Source organism: Coloeus monedula (assembly GCF_965178545.1).
Source record: "Coloeus monedula genome assembly, chromosome: 14".
In the NCBI taxonomy this organism is placed as follows: domain Eukaryota; kingdom Metazoa; phylum Chordata; class Aves; order Passeriformes; family Corvidae; genus Coloeus; species Coloeus monedula.
Genome location: NC_138794.1, coordinates 9,445,149 through 9,468,568, shown reverse-complemented (window position 1 = coordinate 9,468,568; position 23,420 = coordinate 9,445,149). Strand labels below are relative to the sequence as shown.

The window sequence follows — 23,420 nt, the reverse complement described above, 5'->3', positions numbered from 1 at the left end:
GGGAAACAGCAATGAAGTAACAGAAATGGATTTTATATATTTATGTCTCAAGCTTTCCTCCCTGCTTGTGGGTGAGGGTACGGTGCAGTTTTATAGTCTGGCTCCGCTTTTGCTCTGAAAGGCTTTTTACAGACTCAAAAACAAGCAGGAGTTGGGCAGTGTTTACGTGTCTACGTGCGGTTACAATGCAGCATTGAGTACCCGGGGAGTTCTCCCAGCACAGACTGGTTTTGCCAGCTCTTGTTGGGTGTCACAAGGCCATGCTCAGGTGGCTGACGTTTGTTCACGCGGAGCGGTGCCAGTGGAGCTCTGGCAGGGATAGTGGGCACTTTAGATGCACTTCAGTGAAGATTGCTTTGGGTTTGGTTGAAGCACTCAGCAGTGTTTGCAGCCCAAACACAGCCACTTCCCCTCTCTGCTGGTTTATGTCAGCTGAGAACACAGTGGAGGTGCAACAGTATTTCCCAATTTCCTGAGTTTCTGGAGAGGGGCTTTCTTTGCTGGGGTTTTGCTTCAGGCCAGGGTTCCCGAACTCTCTCCAGACCCACCATGGGCTGCAGAGCACAGGGTTTTCCAGATCAGTGTCAGTCCTGTTGGAAGGTTTGTTCTAGAGCAGGGACATTACTCTAGGATGGACTTCGGTCATATTCAAAAAGAGTGATTTTTTTTTTTTTTTAGTTTTTTTAGTTTGTTTTTGTCTTTTTAACTTAAAAATAAAATAAAATCTTTCCACGCTGATGCAGAGATCTGGTAAACCGAGGGAACAAAGCAGCGAGAGCTAATGAAAAGATCAAATAGAATTGCTTGTTTGAGCTCTGAAAGTCTGTGGAAGTTGGAAATATGGTATTGTTGTTGTCTAGAATTAAAGCTTAAAGCTTAAGTGACCTGGCTTAAGGAAAGGCTGGTAGAGGTGGGGAAATAAACCCTGGCAAGCCAAGGGGGTCTGACTGGAGCTGCAGGTCCCAGTGCTGGCAGGTGAGTCAGAGACATGAAGGATTTTCCAATGCATCACCTTAACTGAGGGATTTCTTGGCTTTATTTTATTTTTAGATCCATTCTTACTCTAGCAGAGAGTAGTAGTTTTGGCCAGCAGTGACTTCCTCCACACAGCGTGTTCCTCTGAGCACTGTGTACACAGAGGATTGGCTCAAAGAATTAATGCTAATCTGTCTTTTCTTACTTAAATTTGTCCTATTACTGCACTGTGTTAACAGAAGACATCCCTATTCCACCTTCACAGACGGTGAAATCCTTTCTTGTGTTATGTTTAAAGCTCAGGGCAATCTCCTGGGAATATCCAATTTTGCTGTGTCATGAAAATGCTGTTTTCATTATGTCTGTATTACTGTTTCATTTTGTGGTTTTGTTTTGCCAGCATGGGACATTGTACAGATCTAATCATGGATGTGCTTAAACAGATGATCTCACACTCCGTAAAATATTAATGCATCCCTGGCTGTAAATGAAAACAGCCTAATTTTAAAATAAAAAGATTAGAGAATGTCTTTGAGATTGGCAAATGTCCACTGGGGATTACAGTTAATGTAATTTTCTTCTTTCAGGGGAAAAAGGCGGTGATTTACCTTGTGTGTGTTTCCTATTTTAATTTTTTTTTTCAAGCCAGTATTGATGGGGTGGGATGAGTTGTTTGAAAAAGATACTCCAAGAGGCGCAATCATGTAGCTTATGGCTGAGTAAGCACAGGGTAATTCAGAGGAAAAAGAGAAATACCAAGTTGGAATAGAAGTATGAAATAGTTCTGAATGTCAGGAACCCGTAAGACACGAGATGTGGGCAGGTGTGTGGGAGGGAGCGGAAAAAGTGAGCTAGGAGGTATAGGAGTAAATGGGTGATGAGAAGGAAGGTGGAAATGTGACACAGGCATTCACAGAATGTTTTGAGTTGGAGGGGGCCCACCAGGATCATCAAGTCCAACTCTTAAGTAAATTGCATGTTATGGGTATTGAACCCACAACCCTGAGGATCTCAGCCTGTGAAAGTTCTGTCACTTTGGCTTCAAAGGGAATGGAATGATTCTCTAAAGCGCGTGGTCCAACTCAATCCTGGCTCTAAAACACCTCAGTAAATGTTTTTCCTGTGTGTTCCCTGCCCAGGTTTGAACTGATGCGCATGTGCTGGCAGTACAACCCGAAGATGAGACCCTCCTTCCTGGAAATCATCGGTAGCATCAAAGATGAGCTGGATCCAGCCTTCAAAGAGGTCTCCTTCTTCTACAGTGAAGAGAACAAGCCTCCGGACACAGAGGAACTTGACCTGGAGACTGAAAACATGGAGAGCATTCCTTTAGACCCCTCCTCCACCCTCCAACCCACTGACAAGCACTCAGGACACAAGGCCGAGAACGGCCCCGGCGTGGTGGTCCTTCGGGCCAGCTTTGAGGAGCGACAGCCGTACGCGCACATGAACGGGGGCCGCAAGAACGAGAGGGCCCTGCCGCTGCCCCAGTCCTCGGCCTGCTGATCCTCGGAGCCAGAGCCTCACAGAAACAAAACACACACAAACACAGGCATTGGGGGAAGAAAGAAAGAAAATCACAATATATTCAAAAGCCTACTGTACCTCAGTGGATCTTCAGAACTGCCATAGCTGCACTTGGGAGAACCCTTTTTTCAGTAAACGAGTTACCGTATTTTTCTTTTTTTTCAATATGCAAGCAGATGTTTGTTTCAGTCAAGGACTCCAGTCATGGGGCACACAGTTGGCCTTTTAAAACTCTTAATGTTAACACTTAATAGCAACAGAAAACTTGAGATCTGATGTCTCTCTCTCTCTCCTCTCTCCTCTCTCTTCTTTCTCTTTCTTTCTGTCTCTCTTCTTGCTTCATAATGGGAAACATATCTGCGTGCAAGTTCAACCGTACAGCACTTTCATCAGATCAAAGATATCGCAGGCCAGGTGGTTCCCGGTACCCCTGCAAGCACCTGCCTAACACTGTAGGTCTTTATAAAAAAAACCACAAACAAACAAAAAAACCCCCCCACAAAAAAACCCCTAAACTAAAAGAGACTGGATTTTTAATGTTGCTCTTTAATCTTTTTAGGAACGTGTAAAAGAATAAAAAAGGGCCATCATTCGTCCAAGGCTGTTACCATTTTCAACGCTGCCAAATTTTGCCAAAAAAATGAACTCTTTGTGTTTTGTTTTCATTTGTTTTTTTGGTTTCTTTTTTTTTTTTTTTTTTTTTTTTGTAGAAATGGAAGGAGCACAGTAATCAACTGCTCTGTTCAAAACAGATCCTGACCAATATGTTCTATTCAGTCATGCACTGGTATTTAAAAAAAAAAACCTAAAAAACTCAAATTGTCTAGATCTTTTTTCAAAACTGGACAAAATGTGATGATTTTTTTTTCTTGTGATGGAGAAGATAAAAGGGATGGGGTAAAGAACCAGCCCTCCCTCCACCCCTGTCCCCATCCCAGTGAATTCTGGACAAACCTGGCAGTGGTGAGCTAAACAAATGTGCATTTCATACAAAAAATGTCAACCGCCCGCCAAAAGTGAGTTACGAAAAACCTGAAAATAAGCGGCCGAGATCTCCATCGTTGCAGCCTGCCTTCCTTCACAGGCTTGCAAGGAAAAAACACCTAGAAACATAAATTGGAGAAGACAAAAAAAAGCAGTAACCGGATTCAAGTATATGATGCTTTGTTGACCTTTTCTCTTTATTATTAAGACTTCTCGAAGGGTCTTGCAGTTCTATGTTAGACCATGGATCATTTGCATACACATTGTCTTTTGTGTCACTTTTATAACTTTTTTACGGTTCAGATACTCATCTATATGTCTGTACAGAAAAAAGCTGCTATTTTTTTTGTTCTTTATCTTTGTGGATTTAATCTATGAAAACCTTCAGGTCTGCCCTCCTTCCCTTCCCTTCCACTTCAACAAATTTTCTTATGCTTTGTACTATAGTGTGTAACTTTTACTTCCTCCTTCCCAGTAACTGATACCTTTCATATGATTTGCCATGAACTGTTTAATGCCTTTTTATAAATACATTTCCTCCTCTTTTTTTTTTACCCGCCCCCCCCTCCCCCCATTAGTTGTTTTACATCATCTTGGCTGTGTGGGCTACAGGGCTTTGGAGGGGGACAAGGAGAAAGAAGGGACACCCCGCACGGGAACACTCTGGCAGTGCTGTGGTGTGGTGTTTTTAAGCCCCAGTTTTCCTTCCTTCCCACTAACCTCTGCCCAGACAGCACGCGAGTCTCTTACAGTGCAAGGCGTGATACAAACTCAGGTCAGAAACAAAAGGTTAACTATTTAGTACATTCTTGTTCAGTGTTTATATTCATTGTTGTACAAGGGTCCTACCCCTCCTGCCCTCCCCGCTTGTTCTGGTCGTGGCACACATTCACCCACCCATTCCCACACAGACACACAACCGTACATGTATTCTTTTTAAATTATTAGTTGGGTACAACAGCAGACATTAGGCTTTTGGGTCACTGATCCTTAAAAAGACTCTTTTAACCCTTCCACCCTCTGAACAAGAGCTGTGCCAGGTGCAGCTGGCGATGCCAGGCATTCCTAGGGTGGCCATCGATCACCTGGCTCCAGCCAACCCCAGCTCTTCACCTTCCTGATGGGGAAGCCCTTGTGGAGAAAAGCCCTCCTGGAGGGCACCTGGGCTGCACTTGACACCTCTGGTGAAGAAAACCACCCCCAACCAAAGGGAAGCCCCCATGCTGTTTCTGTGGGTCTGGTGGGAAGCTGGGAGCTGGGGCCGGTGGCTTGGCAGGCAAACAGTGAAGCGTTGGCAGCTATGGAAACCTGTACAAGTCCAAGCTTGTGGCTTAAATCATAGACCAAACCTCAGAACAAAAGAACGAGTGAGCTTGTTTGTTCAGTTGCAGAAGCCTTGGTGAGAGGGGAAGGAGGGGCCATCAGGAAGTCGACACCCAAGGAGTCGTACCAGTTGCTCATCTTACCTTAGTTCCAGTCTAGGCCTTTGTTTAGCACTGATCCAACCAAACGATGGCAGGAAGAGGTGGTTCTGGGATGGAAATGTTTTAAATCTTTTGAGTAAGAACAATGAGTTAAAATATACTGATTGCTAGTTTTGACTGGAGATTTTTAAAAGTTTGTAGTGCTTTTTGCTTGTGTAGTTTAGGTCCCATTATCTTCTCTTGCCTCTGTCCCATAGTTATTTCTCCCTTTTGAAAATGAAAAAGACAAAAAAGTTAATTAAGAAGGTATTCTATGTAGGATTTTTTATTTATTTTTGTGATATCAGTTTAAATCACTGTAGAGATGCCCCATAATGAATTTAAATACTGAGATAAGGGTTTTAGAGTATGACAGGGGGACAGTTTTTGATTTTTTTTTTCAAACATTTATCTACCTCACTCTTATTTTTTTATATGTGTGTATATAAAAAAAATACATCTCACATTTCTCAGCAGCCAATAAATGCCGTTGATACTGGTAACCTCTCACTCCATATACCACATGCTCTAGGTTCTGGAGGGGAAGAGTCACTGCCTGTCACAGAGGGTCACCTCAGAATATTTGCCTCAATTCCAAGGGGTTTCTCCCAATTTTTTCAGATTTGTTGTTGTGAGGAGAAATCCAAGAGTTGTCTGACTTAGGGTGACCATTCTTTAAGGAAACACAGAGGCTTTCTAATGTGCTGTCACAGCAGCCCTTGGGTCAGCAGCAAAATGCTGCATGTTTGGATGAGTGGAAACGCAGCTGACCTGATATGGGAACTTCAAATTGTGAGTATTTCCTGAAATCTGTTACAGAAAGCAAATGTTTACAATGTTTGAAGGTCTAGAAGAAATACTAAAGGGAATGGTCTTTCTGTTTGTCCTGTAGAATGGGCTAAGTCATTCCTGCCAGTTCTTGCTCAGATGTCACAAGCATCAGAAAGATACTTGGCTGAATCAGAACACAAAAATAAATTGGCTCATACATGATGGCATTGCTTTCTTGACCAAAACCTGTCACAGGCTGCCGATGATAATACTACATCAAATTTACAGCTTTGGTCTTTGCTGCTTCTGTTTGATGAGAGCACTGATTTTTTTTTTTCCCTTCGAAACTAACATTGAATTGATTTCTTTTAATGTGCCAGTAAAAAGTCAGTTCCCTTTTCTTCCCCTGTTTATACGCATTGTAGCTGTGGATTCTGATGGACCAGCCATCAAATTTTAATTGCCCTCTGACAGCGTGTAACTGGTTTACAAGCACACAGGACTAACAGGAGCTTGCCATCAACTTAATGTATAATGTTTCCTTTTTTCCAGCTCTGGCAGCTGTTTGTGCAGGTGTTGGTTGTGGTATCTGAGTAATGTGGTGCTTGGCTACTTGGAGTTGTACGCGGCCTCTTGGACACACGGCACTGTGGTTAATTACTACAGTTTGTCTTTGGAGGGAGCATTTCTCCCTAGTCCTGAGAAACCAGCAAAATTGGAAGTTTTCACTAGATTGGTTTTGTTTTCCATGTTTGATGATGTTCCAGTGACCTTTGGGTGCAGTGGCTGTTCCCCTTCCTTGCACATATTGATTACCACAACTGGAGATCCTCAGATCTTTCAGCTGGCTAGGAGGGTTTTGTTAAAACTGTCCAAGTTACTGGTTTGTAGAATTGTACATAGGTGGTTTTACAATGCATTAGGAAGAAACACTAATGACGTAGCATCACGAGAAGCATTTCAAAAAACACTTCAGTAGAAGACAGCCACGAGGCCTCGCGTCCGTGTGCGTGATGGCAGTCAGCTCTCCTGGACCAAACCACCTTCATGATACCATTGCGTTCTGTGTTTGCAATTCAAGCTTAATTCCTTTTTTCGTTCTGTTTGTTTCCATTGCTTTTTTTGTTGTGTTTTGTGCATTTTGAATAGCTTTATTCACATGGGTTTTCATGCAGACTTCCCTTGGACAGTAAATCGAGTTGTTTGTGCATGTGAACAACTGAGAATTAATGTTGGCTTGATAGAGTCATAATATGGTTTGTAATGTTGTTCTTCCCTGAGACCACTGGCTTGTCTGGTATGGAAAATTTATTTAGAACTTCAGCTATGTTTGAATAAAGTTAAAGTAATCCAGTTTGTTTATAAATTAAACAAAAAAGCCCACCCAGCCCTGAAAACCAGCATTTTGACGAATGGCACCATGATGTTTCAATGCAGTGGGATAACGAGTTGGCGTTGCCAAGGGGAGCAGGCGGCTGGGATTGCAGGGCTCGGCTCCGGGTCTCTTCTCACTGGCATTTCAGAGTGCCCGTGGCAGAGGAGGTGGTTTGGTTGCAAGGGAACACGATTCCTGTGCAAACACAGCTGTGGCACTAAATCAGGTGCTCCTTGGGGGGATGATAAACCAGAGGCAGCAGCCGAGCGCGGTGCAAAGTGTGGAGCCACCCTGTATTACGCCCCTGCTCCTCCTAGCTGGTGCCAAGTACTGTGTGGTTCCAGGTGTGGCCGCACTGATGCTCCTCTTGGTTTTTTAAAGGAAAGAAAGCCCAGTTTGCCCAGGACAACTGGTGACCAGAGGGAGCTGCTGTCAGGCCCTCTGGGAGCTGCTGAGGGGTGTTCGGTACAATCCAAGTCTAAGTGAACACTCCTATTATTGGTGTAACTCCATACATATATATCTATATATACATATATATATCTGCATATGTATATCTATAATATAGATATATATATTTAAACCCTTTTCATTCCATTAGTACAAGTAACACTTGTTTCCTGTTATTTTGTTTGTCAACCGTGTATTCAATCACTGGGCTGAACAACAGTGGAGGAAGTGCAAGGGATCCACTCCTTACTAACCAGTGATAAAGCCAGATATTGCAACTTAACCCGTGAGTAGATGTGCAGACAAGGATTGAAGAATGGTGTGTAGAAACAACACAAGTGGCCAGGGGTGCTGAAGATACAGAACTCAAGTAGGCAGGAGGGCTTCGAAGGACACCTCAGTTCAGAACTGGTTGCTCAGAGGTGCTGAACAGCCTCTGACATGGAGCAACCGGGTCAGTCAGCATGGAGGAGTTTGTGGGGAGACACCTGAAAACAAAGGATGCAGCAATGGGGATTTACAGAGACACAGGGCTTGGCAGAAGTTTGAGGTAGTATCCTGAGCTTAATCTGTGGGACAGCATCAGCGCTCAGGTGTCACAATTCTCATCGTTGGTACTTGTGAATAAATCTCTGGACTTTGCAGCTGGAGCGGTAAATTCCTTACCAGAAACGTGACAGTGGTTGGTCATCGGCCTGTGCGGATCTGTCTCACCTACAGTCGGCCTGTTTTGCAAGTACCTTAGGACTTCACTAGTTTGTGTGTGTGCATATGCGTGTGTGCTCATATATTTTTTTTGGGTATGCGTTCCGTTGATTAGTAACCATTAATTAGCATTTTCAATAGGGCTTTAAGTCCAGTAGATTACGGGTAGTCAGTTGACAAAGATCTGGTTTACAAGAACTAATTAAATGTTTCATTGCATTTTGTAAGTACATAGAATAATTTTATAAAATGTTTGTAGTTTATAAATGCCTAAAATATAATTTAAAGGCACTTTTCTGTGTCTGTGTGTGGGTGTGTCTGTCTGTGATCAGTTTTTCCATGGTACCAGTTACTAGTTAGCTTTACAATATGCCAAAAAGGAATTGCTGACTTGTCCGATTCATGGCTTGTCCCTCTCCCCCGTCCCGCCCAAGCTTTGTGACCCAGTATACAGCGAGTGAGAAAAGGAGTTGGGAAAATGTTCTGTATCTTCAGTATCCTGGTCTTCCAGAGCCCTCTGGTTGGGGTGGGATCATCTTACCTGGTCATTTCACTTCACTGTCTAGGGCAGTTACCTTCATGGATTACAAGAACCTCACTGGTCAGGGAAACAGAGCAGGGTTTGCTGCTCCCCAGGCTCTCCGGGGCCGCTCAGCACCTGTGCCACGGGGGCCTTGTGCTTTGAAGGATGCGACTGCATAAGGGAAAGAGGGAAGATGGTTTTCGTAACTGCTATTAAAGAACTCTTTGCAAATTTCTTATCTCTTTAAATGTTTGTATGCGGCCTCTAAAGCTGTTGAGTACCATTGGAAGCTTTGTTGAAATGAGCAAGGCAGGGTCCCTATTTATTGTTATTTAAGAATATTGAAGATCCAACCCCTCTGCTATGGACAGGGACACCTTTCACTTCTGTTTTCTGAACCAGTGAGGTTTGAGATGAAAGGATTGGCCAGAGTTTGTCTACCTCTGGGACAAAAGCAAAACTAGAAAGTGCTAAGGAATGGATGCAGTTGCAAATACATTTTCCAATTTTTCTTGTTTAAATTTTTTTAAGAGAAAATTAAACAATAACATGGCCAATTTATTACATAAAAAGACTTGCTGTGTATAAATTATTCCTAAAGAAATTCCTGTGTTTATATTAAAATGAATCAGTAGATTAAAAAATTTCAAAATGTTTTTGTATATTCTGTTGTAAGAATTTATTCCTGTTACTGCGATATACTCGGGATTCTTTACATTATGAAAAGAAGAAACTTTGTCTATTTTGAATGGCTGAAGCTAAGGCTCCTTTAGTTTCTCTTACTCTGCTTTTTTCTAGTAGTTTCAGTACTACATGATTTAAGTTAAATAAAAGAATTCTGTATGCATTTGCCTGTTTGTGATTTTGTTGCTCCTTATGCAAAGCAAGCACAGGTTAGAAAACTCAGAGTAAAGCTGCTCTGGTTTTCCTCTGCCCTTTCTGGCTGCATTTAATTGAGCTGCTCTCAAAAGGGGTCAGTACTGCCGTTGTTTGGTTGAAATCAAAAGCATTTTCATCCAGAGACACCGAGCTTTTGGATCCTTTCTGGCTGAGATTTCAGCAGTTTTGCACAAAGCGGTTCCTGTGAATAAGGTGAGCATTGTTAGTTACTTATTTACCTGCACAGCAATCCCCATGTGAGGCATTCAGCCAGACAGCACCTGGTTATCAGCTTTCTGTAACACTGGAAAAGACAGGCAAGAAAATCAGCCTTATCTTGGTGTTGCCATATCCTCAGACTTTGTCTTCAATGTGTTGACTGAAGCAAGGCTCGATGGTGGCCCAAAGCCCCGTCAGCTGCCTGTGCTGTTGTGTTTGTCTCTTGTCCTTTTTACTGATGGTGCTTGAGGAACAGGCTTTTGTTTCCCTCAAGAAATCCCAGGTGTCCAGATTAAGCTGCTGCTGTGCTGTTCTTCTGACTGATTTCATCTTCTCCTTGTGTTCTGGCAGCAGGATTACAGAGAGTGTGGATGTTCTCTGTGTGCTAAAGGGCAGTGCTGTGACCCTCTGTGGTACCCAGCACATCTGTATGGTGCTGTTTGGGATGTGGAAGAGCCTGATCCCATGTTTTACAGTGTGGGATCTCCTTTGGTTCCCATTCTGTAGCTACCATCACATGCCCTGACCCTTCCCACAGTGCAGTGCTTCAGGATTGCCTCTCTTGGGACAGGTTAGCTGTTGGATGTGCCTTTGGGCTGTGCTCTGTGGAAGGGCTATGGTATTTTCTTGGGACAGGCACTGAGAACTTGGGGAAAGTGGTGGTTTTGGGTTGAAACCCATTACCAAGAGCATTATAGATCCTGCTGGATTCCAGTTTTCTCTGTACTCTGAAGTCACTCTGGGTCAGAGCCCATTGCTGATGTGGAAAGTGGCAACTACAGCAGGCCAGTAAAAGAGAATTGTAAAACTTCACATACCAGAATCCCCAAGTGTGTTTTGGTGTCTCCCATACCCATGTTTTTTGTGGGCTGAACTCTCTGGACTCAGACAGGGGCTGAGGGGGATCTCTGTTAACATCCATCCTGTGCTGAATCCTTAGAGCTGTGAACATCCATCTGGGGTCAGCAAGTCTTTATTAACGTCTTCCTAACCAACAGAACCAGAATTAAGCATGTAAAATGTCAATTCAGTTTCACACTTTCTGAAATCTGAACAACTTTATTGTTAGCAATATGAACTGCCAATCATTTGGGTTTTTTCCCTCAAGCCTCTTCTAAGAGATGCAAACGGTTGGTTGGGTTTTGCAAGGAAATTTCACTGAAAATAACATGGGCTATAAAATCCTTTGTGTGTGGGTTTTTAATAATCTTTAGATATGTTTCATTTCAGAGGTAAGGAATTACATTCTAAGAAATCATCATTTTTTTCTTACATGATCCATCTTTCTTTGTTCCACACACTGTTCTAACATTGCTAAGATAATGGTCTGTAATGCTTTTCCTAGAAATTCTGCTGTTACTGATTCAGATAATGGAGGGACATGGATCAAAGCAGCTCTTCCATTGCCATTATACAGAGAAGTGTAGTAGGTGTAATCACAGATGTACCTGCAATATTAAGAACAAAACAAAACAAGAAACCTAAATTAAGGGCTCAGTAAACTTTGATTAAATTTAAATATTCTAAGTAGCCAAACCAGATCTGGTTTATGAAATTATTAAGAACATATTTGCTTAGTGAATAAAGGAAATGCTGAAATAAACCAAGTTTGTGAAACAAATGTTGCTTATCTGATGGTTTGGTTTCTCAGACACCCACCCACAAAGAACTTTAAATAAAAAAAAATATCACAAGACAGGCATTCTTGTGGGGTGGGAAGGGTAACACACCCTGCTGGAAACTACAGCCATGTAACACAGTTTATGCCTAAGTCATAAAATCTCCCTGTCTGAAGGGGTTTTTTCTTATCATTCTACCTCTTACAATGCAGGTGCAAATCCTGAATTTAAGGGCTAAGACTAGCTGATTCTTATTTAAAATAAAATAAAAATTTCGATTTTGTTTTCCTTTCCAGTGAAGATTAGCATAGTAGAAAATTGCTTCAAGTTCTACTGGAACACATAATGAAATCACAGACCTGGTTCTAACAGTACCTGTAATTGCTGTTCTCCTGTGTATCTATTTACATTTTGTATCCCTCCCAGTTGAGAAAAATAGATTAAAATCTGCTACTAGTCGGTGTTGCTTTCAGACTCTCTTAATAGCTGAGGTTTACTGGGGTTGTTCATCACAGGGTGTGCAGTGTTGGAACTTGTTTTGTTTGGAATTTACAAATCTATGGAAAAATATTTACTGGCTGTAGTTTTTCATGACGGCTGCTTTACATAAAATTTCAATTCATCCCAGTCTCATACTTGTGCCTCTGAAGACTTTGCTTCAGAGTGATTTTGGTTGGACAGAAGGTCAGGGCAAAGATTCCCCAAGGTTAAATGAGTGGATTGAGCTGTTTCTGTGAGCCCCTGATACGCGATGTTTACCTTCCTGCGTCTCTGGACAGGATGATATCAATCCCTTCCACTGAGATATTTTTCCAGAGAGTCTTCATATTAATTGTAGATTCAATCTTTTCTGGGCCATCTAGCACGCAGCAGGCACCTTCTGGGTGAAAACCACAAGCATCTCTCTCCTGGTAGCCTTTGTTCTTCCCACACTGCTCCAGGATGATGAGCGCTGTGGCGGATGAAGCCAGCCCAACGTGAACTGTAAGCTGGTTTTTCCCACCAGAGTGAATAACAGGAAATTTAAAATGAGACCTGTTTTTTTAAAAACATGTGATGCAAAAGGGCCAAGCATTATGTGAATTACTGGCTTCAAGGTGGAGAGTCTTGCTCATGTCTAAAGAAAACTTTGATAAGGGATTATAAATGAGAACCAAATTAGGCTGTAGTTTTTGTTGTGTCTAGTCAGAGCTGCAGCACCTTTTTTGCAGTTTATGGTAGATTTTTTCTTTGCCTTTGTTCAGCATCAGTTATGCTGTTTAAATACCATGGGGTTAAACCAGCATGCTAATTAGTGTGTGCTCCAAATTTCAGCTTGGAACCTTGATCACAGTTTCAATAGTCACTTTCCAGAGTTGTTTGATGTTTTGCAATACTCTCTTAGAGATTTTTTTCATTGTATTCAGGGGAGGGGAGGAAATTGTGTAACACTGTCATTACCCACCAGTGGCTGAAGAGTTGTCCATATCTTGCAGACTTGCTCCTTGGCTTTTTGGTAAACCACTGGCAGCTGCATGATCTGGAGATTGATGTTTTCACCAAGGCCTCTCTTGGACAGCTCCTGTGTTTACAAAAAAGCCACTGAGGACTTGAAGGAGCATTGGATTTCTGACTGTGATAAAGAAACTGGGCTGATTCAACTGAGAAAACACCTGAAAGAGCTACACCTAAGCCCATGGTTCCTGAACATTGGTCTGCAATGAAACTTGTTTTGTGGTTGCTCCCTCTCTTTTAACTGGAAGAGACTAAAATGTGCTAAACAGTTTCCTAATGTCACGTCCGTTCGTGTGGAGCCATTGTTGTGTTTTCCAAAGAGATGCTCAGTCTCCAGTGGGTGGGAGGGTTATTGCTTAGGGACTGGTCCCTGGGGAACCATGAGACAGCGTTTCTCAGAAAAGCTCCACACATGAAAGCATTTGCTGTAGGTGAGAGCTGTTTCTCTGAAAGATCTGGTAGAAAAAGTGCACTGCCAAGAGACAAAAACAATGAGAATTCACGTTAAGCATGACTTTTTCACTCCAGGGACATGAGATCTGCTGGCTTGACCAGGTTCAGGTAACCTATGCTGAAGGTCACTGTCAATATGAGGAAGTCACATTTAGAATGAGTTTAATCTAATTTTTTGGTCTAGAATGTTTCTCTAGTAAAAGGAAATGTCACTGAGATGTTACTTCTCTGTCAATTATGTACAGTTGAATTTCCACACAGGACCAATTTTCCCTAAGAAAACAATTGTGCCCAGAATTGAGGTGAATGGAACACAGGCACCCTTCAAAGTAGCAGGTTGGCCAGGTGGTTGGAAGATGGTCTGGAGAATAAATGTCCCATGGAAGTGACTTGAAATGATTTTGTCAGTGGAACAGGGCTAACAAACAAGGCATTGGCCTCAGTAGAAGGTAAGCAGCTGCAGTGGCAGGATGCAGAAGGAATTCATCTGAGGTGGAAAGCTTTGTCCCAGAAGAGGAAAATGGTGGTTGAAAATCTGTGTTCCATTTGAGTAAGCTGCTACCAAAGGATGGTACACGTGAAGTTTTTTAGGGGGAGCAGGCAAAAGTGGAGGTGTCTGATTAGCCCAAGAAACCTGTAACTGTATTCAGTGTCATTGTCTTCTCAGGTTCTCATTTCTCACTCAGGATAGCCCTGCGGATGAGGCCCACAGTTCTGGGAAATTTGCCCTTCAACACTCGCTTCCTATATAAACTGTTCCAATTTTCTTGTCAGCGGAAGCATTGATTAGCTGTGCTCAATAAACTATTTGACACAAGCAAGGAAACAATGCCTGCAGGGAAGTAAACACATTTGGAGAACAGTGCCAGCCTTTTTTCCTGTGGGCGCTGACAGCCTTTGAGAGCCCATTGCATCATCTCGCTGAAGAATGCTGTACTGTGCCTGAGCCTCCACACAAGAAAACCCCAGCTGGTTCACAATTAGCATTTTCTTTTCCAATGCATTTTTAATTTTTACATTTAATGAGATTCCTTCTTTTCAACTGTGAGGCTTAGAGGACTCGACTACCCCTAACTTTGGTGCAGAACATGGAGACCCAAAGCCAGCTGTAATGCTGTTCTCCTCTCGTGCTCTCTGGGTCAAGACATTCTGTTGTCACCAGTTGTCATGGCTGAAACACACAGAAATACTTTTGTGCAGGACAAAACTGAAGCTGGCCAATAGCAAAGGGCTGAGAATTGGTGTCAAAGGAAGATGGTTCTCTATGTCTGAAGCAATTTCAGTGTGTTGTCAATAATGTGTATTACTGTGTTGTCTAAAACTCCCAGCCATGGGCTTACACCCTGATAGACCAGATGCTGTGTAAACATGGAGCAAAATAAAAAAGGTTGTTCCTTGTCTCAGCTTTAACCAGAACCAATTTTGCATTTAAGGTGGGAGACTGAAAATGGTTAGAGAAGGGTAGCTGCACCTGGAAACTAGAGCTCACACTGGTGAGTAGGTTCAGTACACAAGTGCCTGTCTTTTGTAGTTGAAACAGGAAAGGAAATTTCAAAGGAGGAGAAAAGTTTTGGAGGACTGTTTTGTGGGAAAAGGGGTTCAAAAGAATACATGAAGATTCTTTTTTAGGAAGTTCTTCTAGAAAGGAGAAGAAATCCAGCATTATCAGCTGCTGACCTTGAGCTGTTGGTGAACTCTGGTCATAGTCCTGGTCCACTGGTGTTCCAGCCCAAAGAGAAGTGATTTGCACAGCACTGTGCTCAGGTTGGTGCTGGGTATCTCATTGCATGTTGGAAACAGCTTGAGCATCTAGAAAACTCCAGAAAACATCACTGATTTTGCCTGAGTTCTCACTGATTTGGGTTGCTGGGAAGCCAGTTGTGTGTGTTAATTTTGTGAACTGCTTGTGTTGGTGCAGAAAGGAAACCAGAAGTTTTCAGTTGCCCCAGCCAGACTGCAAGTACATTGCAAACAGAGGTGTTTTGTGTGGCTGGTTCGTGGGGTTTTGTTTATGTGTTTGGTTCAGGCTTTTTGTTGTTTTGGGTTGGTTTTTTTCTAACCCTGTAGATACCTTCTTAAAGCTTTCAAGAAAGTTCCAAAACATAAATGAAAGCACTAAATAGGAATGTCTTAGTTTCACAGATGATGAAACTAAAGCAGAGAGGGAGAGAGACAGATTAAATGACAGATTTCCAAGGACCACATGGTCAGTGGCAGGATAAAAAGCTGCACTGGGAGATCTGATCCTCATCTCCTGATAGCAGACATAGTTCCCAGAAGCAGTTGGAAATGTGACCTGTTCTTTGCACTAACAGTTTAATTACTATGAATGTTGTCACTCAATTTATATTTGTGCCCTATTAACTGGGGACTTTGACCTTGATGGTGGACTGCCCTGATAGGTTATTTTGCTGCCAAGCTGCAGACAGGACCTTCTGGAGGAGACACAGAAACACGGCTGGATCAAGGGTTATTAGGTGGGACAATCAATCTGTAGTATGGAATAAATAAATCAGGGGATCTGGGATTCTGAAGGTCCCATGTGGTGCTGCAGCACTAACACACTGTGCTAACTCAGTGTGATCTGTCAGCAAATGCAGAGTAAATACCTGGTGGTGTTTTCCTTTAGTGAGAATGTCCTGCACTTCCAGAGTTAAAAGTGTTGCTGGCAGAGCTTTCGTGCATATTTTAAGAGGGTATTTCAGGTGAATGAAGTTATGAGAACCATGAAAAACTTAGTGAGACAGGTTTCTAAAAGACAAGCTGTCTTTCTAGTGCTAGACAACCATGTTGGGCCATGTGATGGTGTCTGGAAGAGCTCTGAAGCTTTTCTCCATGACCCTGAATTGACAGGTTTGCCTGTACTTTCAGATCCATTTGATCCCCTTTTCCCTGAACACTTGAGGAGTACCTGCTGAGAAGCAAAAATTCCATGGATGATGAATGCAATGCTGATGAAGGCCTTGTGTGAGAGTCTTGTGCTGTGATGAGAACTTGGGTCCATGCAAAAACAATGGGGTATTCCTCATGTTGTTGGAAAATTATATCTTCATATTATAAAAGAGGCAATTCAGGACAAATACTCTTTTTAAACCAGCAGATATAGAGATTTGCAGAGTTTTACCAAGATTTATCATTGGATTTAGGAGGACTTCAAGGAAAATTGGCTTATTCACCAAAAAGGTAGTAGTAGTAGTAAACAGTTAATTTTTAAGAGAAACAATATTTTCCTGAGTGTCCAGTAAGAACATAGAAGGGATGTGGCTATTGGAATGGGCTGTGTGCTCACTAGATCAATCTCTGATCCTTCCCACAGCAAGAACAGAGGTTCAGGAGAACAGCTGATCCCATCAGCAACATCTTGTGGAGGAGCTGGTAACAGGGATTTTAAGGAAGCAGTTGTGAGTAAGTATTGCTCACAGAAGGGCAGCCATTGCTCTTTGGCAAAGGATCCATTTCAAAAGCACGAAGAGTGAGGCTATGCTTTGGAATTAGGAGACTGGAACTCTTAAATGTATTTTTACAGGATTTCAGATGCTTTTGAGGACCCTTCTGGGATGTGAACTTTTAAGACTGCATATATCAGCATTACATCATCACTGAGGGTGCTGTGGTATGCAGGCTTTTGATAAGCACCTACTTCATTTTGGGGTAATAATGAGGATAGTTCTGGGTAATCCTACAAAGGCATTAAGCCTGATCAGTCATATTTAGTAGGTCTGTTCTGGCTGCTCAGCAGGTTTCCGAGGATGAATCTGAGTGCACACTTGCGTGGTTCACAGCAAAGAGGGTTTTGGCAGGAGGGTTTTATGTCACTCCAGTGATCCATGCAGATACCCCAAGCCAAGACAGGATTACTTCCAGATGTAAATACTAAATTTTGCTATCTTTAATATATGTGCATAAGCTTCCCAAAGATCATAGGGCTACTCCTATGAATGAGGCCAATGGAACAATACTATGAGATTGCTATTTAGTGTGGAGAAGCCTATCAAAATTCAAAGTACTTCCAGATTTGCAGCAGATTTCTCTGAATTGCCTGAATTAACCACCTTTGCCAGGGAATAGGAAACCAAAACAGCATCCCCAGTCAGAATACAAATTAATTCCACATAGAGGGTGCCACATCAGAGGGAAATGGATTTGTTCTCCTCCGTACACAAGGACTGACATCTGTTTTGTTATGGAATGCTGTGGCCCTTGTTACGTAACTCCCTGGCGTAGCCAGCTCATGGCATTGTTACAGAAAACTCATCCCATCGGTGCATTCTCGCTTGAGGCTGTTTTGCTTGCAGATAAAGAACATGCTCTCTTTTCAGTCAGAAGAGGATGATCTTGCACCCAAAATTAGAACCAATAAGAATCAGGAAATAATGAGCAAGAACGCTGTCAACTGACAAATATTTATGGTTTAGGGCACATGTCACGCTGGAGTTAAGATAATTTATGTGTCTCCTGTCATGACTGGGGTGTGGAAAGGTATCACAGAAGTACTTTTGTTTCTTGTTAGCCTACAGGGATAACATCCCTTATGACTTGGAGGGGGCAATAGATTTATTCTACCAAATGCCAAGCTGCACTCGGCATTCTTCACCCAACAAAGCTAGGATAGAAAAGATGTATGTGTTGGTGGAATTGCTATAGCTTTGGTCTTTGGAAAAACATACTGGTTCCTTGTTTTACTTGGCTTGAGTGCATTTCGTTTTCAAAACAGATATTCAGTAGCTGTTACCAAAATTTGTACTATGGTTATAGTCCTGTAGGGCCATCACCTTTTTATCATTACTAACACTTTCCTATAGCTGCCTTTCTCATTTCAGTGTCCAAAAGAATTTAAAAAATGTATGGACTTGTTTCAGTCTTCATAATAGAACACAGTCCCTTTGGGTTTTTTTACCAGTATTATCTGTCATTTCTTGCACATTTTGGACCAACGCTCCAATTCAATTTTACTACTCTGACTGTTTCCCCACTAGTTTCAGATTTCATTCTGTAACCTTCTTTCTACCTTGGGATTGCTAAAAACTTATGTGGAAGATCCTCTCACAATAACTCTGTTCATAGGTACCTTATGAGAGTAACTGGACTCCAGGAAAGGCCATTTTCTATGACAGGGAGAATGAATCAGTTGATGCTGAAAGCCAGGTATCCAAACCTTGTCTTTGTATCCCCCAGCTAAATTTGTTCTAATACACAGATTTAGGAAACAAGCAGGAATTTTCCAGACAGCATTTGAGACTCGTTACTGCTAGTCAAGGTGTGTGGAGGGAAAAAACCTCAGAATGACCTTGTTTTCAGTGTGACTGTAGACTTCACTGTCATTTGAAAGTGGAAGCCAAAGCCGAAATGTGAACTCACACTTAGAACTGGCACAGTTTAGGTTCTGTGTTCCTGAAGCAGGCAGTGAGAACCCAATAGGCTACACGTGTGTGAGAAGGAAACCACCTCACACAGATATGATAAAATGAACTGTGGTAGGAGAGATGATTGGTTTACTGAAGACAGACACAACCCGTGGCATATGTAATAGTTGTAGAGAAGGCACCCTGGGTAAAATTCTGTTTAATGAGTCAATTTAAGGGAATGGAAAGCCTAAAACCAGTTTGTGTTGAGATCCCTAAAAAATAAAGCCTCCCTCCTTTTTTTTTTAAAATGCTTACCTTCACTGCTTCCCAGCTAGAATTGAGCAGGTATTGTCTGAAGGGACCAAAACCTGAAAAGAAAGAAAGGTTGTTTTAACCTGTGCTTACTCTGCTATTGCAGATTGGGTGCCGATATGTCTGCACACACGTATTTGTTCTTTATCTTCCTATTTTTGGTTATGGAGGTTGAGTTTTTTAGATAGGATTTAGCCTTTATAACACTTAAGGGAATAGTATTTTCATTTTGTATCTTCACTGATAGAAGAACTAATCCTGCAATCTTCATTCATGTCAAGGCTTTCTTATGAGAGAGCCTTAACTAAAGCTGGTAAATGTAGTGGAACCAATAGGACAGATCATGTAAATGATGGTTTTGGGGAAGGATCATCATCCATAGAAATACCACTATTAAAAGTTATGGTTTTAAATACTCCCAGGTCACAGTTAATGTATCATTCTTATTGTTAAAGCTCATGAAGATGAAGATAAGCATATTTAATGAAAATGTTTGAAATAGCAATATTTATTTAATTTGTAATTTATTTAAACCCCAAGTAATGAAAACTTAGAGTTTTCTATCAGGGAAAGTGTGCTTTTTTGTGATGCTGGGAAAAATCTTATTTCACTTTTTCCCCCAGGAAAAGAGAGGAGAAAAGGGGAAAGAACACTTTCACTCTGAAGTATTACATTCAATTTTATGCATCCTTTTTTGTGAAAGATTTTTTTTTAATAAAAAGGAAAGAAAACTAATTTTGAGCAGATGGGCATTTTGTCATTAAAATGTTTGATGGAGAACTCCCACTATCTTTATTAATCTCAATTACTGTTCTCAATCCAGACTGTTGCCAAGTCCTAGATACTGGGTGTCAGGAAAATGAATTTGTGAAATGGTTTTAATGCTAAAACTCTTAAATATTTAAAATCCTTAAATGGACAAATAAATACTTGACAGCATATGATTGCTATTTTGCACAGTGAAAGCTACTTGTATGTGGAGACAATTAAGCCTAAATGCAGGCTTGTGACAGCTTAATTAGCGCTAGACTTTAAGAATTTCTTAATTTGTTAATACTTATTTCATAACTGCTCCATCTTTTCTCTTTAATGTTATGAAAAGCACGATGGTACTAATATTTTTGACAATGTTTTCTCCAGATTTGAGTTTCTACTATGGGGAGGGAAGAAAGAAAATGGTGCTCATTTCACATTTACAGGGAACATAAAACCCCATTAGTCCCACTCTGCTTTGAGAGCAACATTAGGGTGGCACCTGCTCCATTTTGGAGCTGTAGTTGTACAAGTTTCTGTACCTGTGTGTGCAGAACTGCAGAATTATAATGAAGTTATTAGGTAGCTCACAATGAAACACGTGTGTCAGTGGTGACCCTAAGAAACTACTGCTTAGGATAAATTGTTCTATGAAAAATGACTAAATATATGAGAGTTTTACTGCAATACCTGCAGCAATGTGGAGAGGTAACTGGCTGAATGTTATTGGGCACCATATAATTAACTGGGCTCCCTGCCAGCAGGTTTATATTCTGAGCAGGTGAAAATGTGACAGAGACATGCTGTGATAATCTCTGTAGTAGATTAAAGATGCACTTGTGTCTTAACTAGTCTAAAACTTTTTGACCAAGTAGATTTCTGGACATAAATGGTGATCTAAAGGGAGAAAAAACTAACAGGGTGCTAAGAAGTGTTCCCGACAAGGGTATGTGCCATAAATATCATAGGAGAGAACCAGACTGTTGGCCTTTTAGGAGGTTAGCAAATACCTCATGCCCTCCCTCTCCTGCACTCCCATCCAGCTCATCTGCAGTTATGTCTGGAGCAAGCCAGACTAGTTCTGCCCATCTTGCAGCTATTAAAAAAAAAAGTGTTTAATTGAAAACAGCAAGATGCAAATCTCTTTGATGTAGCTTCACCCTCATTCTTATGTCCTCAGATGACCTGCAGTGGAAAATTATCCAGCAACTCACATGTCAAGATATGTGTAATGATTGCCCTTAGATGAGCCAGTGGCAACAAGAGGAACAGCAAGCAGCGGCATTCCTTAGGAGCTTTAACCTTTTAAAGCTCAGCACTCTCTGAGCTGGTGGTTCTGCCTCTGTGATGCTGTAGTAGTTGGAGCCAGCAAGAGAAACTCCAAATTTGGTCCCTCGTGCTGCATGTTCAGGCATGTTCCTTTGGTATATTTAAATGGAATGGTTTAGTTTAGCAGTGATGAGGCAGCATCTTCTGTTTAAAACTCCCTTACCTTGCCATGAAACTGAGCCCCTGAAAGTTGCCATGTGCTGCTCTAATTCTGGACACTGACTGTATGACGTTGTGATGCAACCTGGTTTTCTTGCTTCAGAGCTTCTTTTGGGTAAGCTTTATCTAATAGTAGCCTACACTGCCTTGAGCTATGTGGTTTGGATCAGAGAGAATGTCAACAAAGATTAAAACATGGAGAGAATGAACAACAAACCAAACTGGATGGCAGTAAAAAGGGCAGACTGCAGTCTGTTTCCTCTGACATGCATCTGATTTTTCTTAGGAAGGCAAAGCAAGTTATTTTCCATTTGGAAATGTTAGTATGACCATTTGCTACTGTTTTTCCCTCCAGGAAATTGTTTATGACAAAGATCAAGCATGCGTGCATACCATCTCTGGCTCAAAGAATAAAATAAAAATCTTACCAGTCACCACCACAGTGTTGGAATCTGAATCCATGAAATCTATGCTCCAGAAGGTGGAATCTTGTTGTCTTTCAGTTCCAAACAGTATTATAATTCAGGTATCTGTGGCAAACTTCATTTGGAGCACCTTTTTTCTTCCAACTGTGATGAGTCTGGCTTCACATGACAGGGATGATTTGTGACTCATGTAACTTTTAAAGCAAAAATTATTACGCCTCTATTAAAGAGAGAAGTCTGACTGACTGGCTGACTGGCTGACTGCCCTGAATTCTTTCCTTTCACAGGCATGGAGTATTTAGGAAGAAGAGGAAAAGCCCAAAGAAATTTCTTGCAAAATATCCAGCAATATTTTTCATCACTTGTTTATGTGCAAATAAACAGAAAATTCATTGCATCAGTTTTATTATATTTCTGTGGGTATTCTGGTTTTAGCAGTTGGAATTCACTTCAATGGTGAGGAATGACAACTACAAAAACTTATCTCTCCATTTCCACTGTTCTTGGACTTTTTGTTACTAACTTAAACTCAGGGGTAACTTTGCTGTTCCTCTTCACAGCACTTACCTGATTTACTACTCTTGATCTTTATCTCCGGCTTTTTATGAAAGAGTCCAAGCACTGCACACTTTTAAAACCAAACACCAATAGGAAAACGTGTGTATTTGCTAAACCAAAACATTTACTCAGTAATATTCTTTAACAGGCAACATGTTAGAAAATCTCACTCCAACTTGCAAGGTCAGAGGAACTCTAGAAGCTGGGTTATAGCTTGCTGAAACTGGTGAGTTTAAGAGCTGATCTGTCTTCATTAAAGTGGAGCCTGAGAGCCAGTGGGGGGGGGGCCTGAAATCAAAACATATGCACATTGTCACTGCCCAAAACAAAAGCATATGCAAGTTCTCTTGGGAATTATAACTATGTGGGCAGAGGGTTTCACTGGGTCTTGTTTTGAGTAGGAAGTGTATGTGTGTGTGTGTGAGAGAGAGAGAGAGGGAGGGAAGGAGAGAGGAAGGGGAGAAATAGGCTAAGAATAGAAAGCCACTATATTATCTCAAGAGAGCTCGTAATTGTGAGACCTTAGGGGGGAAAAAAAATCTCTGAAGAAATCCCTTGGGTTGGGTGGTGGCTGAATGAGGTTTGGAGCTATGACCTGTGTCTGTCATTTAAACAGTCCTGTGCTGAGACACAAAAAAATTTTGTGGATTCACTTTATTTAAAAGACTGACTCCACCATCCATTTCTTTCCCCGACTAACACAACTTGCAGAATTAACTTTTGCTGGCTGCTGGGGGCTGAGGAGCTTCTAATACAAGAAGCAGAGCTTTCTGCAGCTTTAAATAAGGTGAAATCTGCCACTGGTAGTACTGAATTACTTTTAAAATCCTACAGTACTTCATACTCCTATGTCAAGATTTTTATCCATTAATTTTTCTGCTTGACCAGTCATTAAAACACTTCCTATGATTCTGAACAGGGCAATGACATACCAGTCTTCTCATAGTTATTTTTGATTTGTGCTGGATTTTTTTTTTTTTAAATCTAAGTACAGGGTGGTCTAATGAACAAAGCAGTTGTAAGGAATAAAGCAAGATTTAAGGCCTATAGTTGCTTAATTAATTTCCTGAATGAGAAACTGTGTTTTCTTTGGGACATGATA

General features: G+C 41.5%; 2 protein-coding genes across 4 annotated transcripts in view; one reads left to right on the top strand and one right to left on the bottom strand.

Annotated features, from left to right (window-relative positions):
• Positions 1-9,573, top strand: part of IGF1R (insulin like growth factor 1 receptor) — a 173,630-nt gene extending 164,057 nt beyond the window's left edge. For 2 of the 3 annotated variants that reach the window (XM_082290807.1, XM_082290806.1), the window contains exon 21: positions 2,115-9,573. In XM_082290807.1, the coding sequence (XP_082146933.1) occupies positions 2,115-2,481 (367 nt within the window). In that variant the 3' untranslated portion in view covers positions 2,482-9,573. The remainder of the gene's footprint in view (positions 1-2,114) is intronic. The other variant, XR_014226817.1, reaches the window with a different exon arrangement.
• Positions 9,574-10,955: 1,382 nt separating this feature from the next.
• Positions 10,956-22,021, bottom strand: PGPEP1L (pyroglutamyl-peptidase I like). Its single transcript, XM_082290567.1, has 5 exons — positions 21,764-22,021; positions 19,098-19,150; positions 12,935-13,051; positions 12,250-12,479; positions 10,956-11,319 (listed from the first exon to the last, which is right to left on the bottom strand). Exons 1-5 carry the CDS (start codon positions 21,795-21,797, stop codon positions 11,130-11,132), a joined length of 624 nt encoding a protein of 207 aa, XP_082146693.1. The 5' UTR covers positions 21,798-22,021; the 3' UTR covers positions 10,956-11,129.
• Between the last annotated feature and the right edge of the window lie 1,399 nt (positions 22,022-23,420).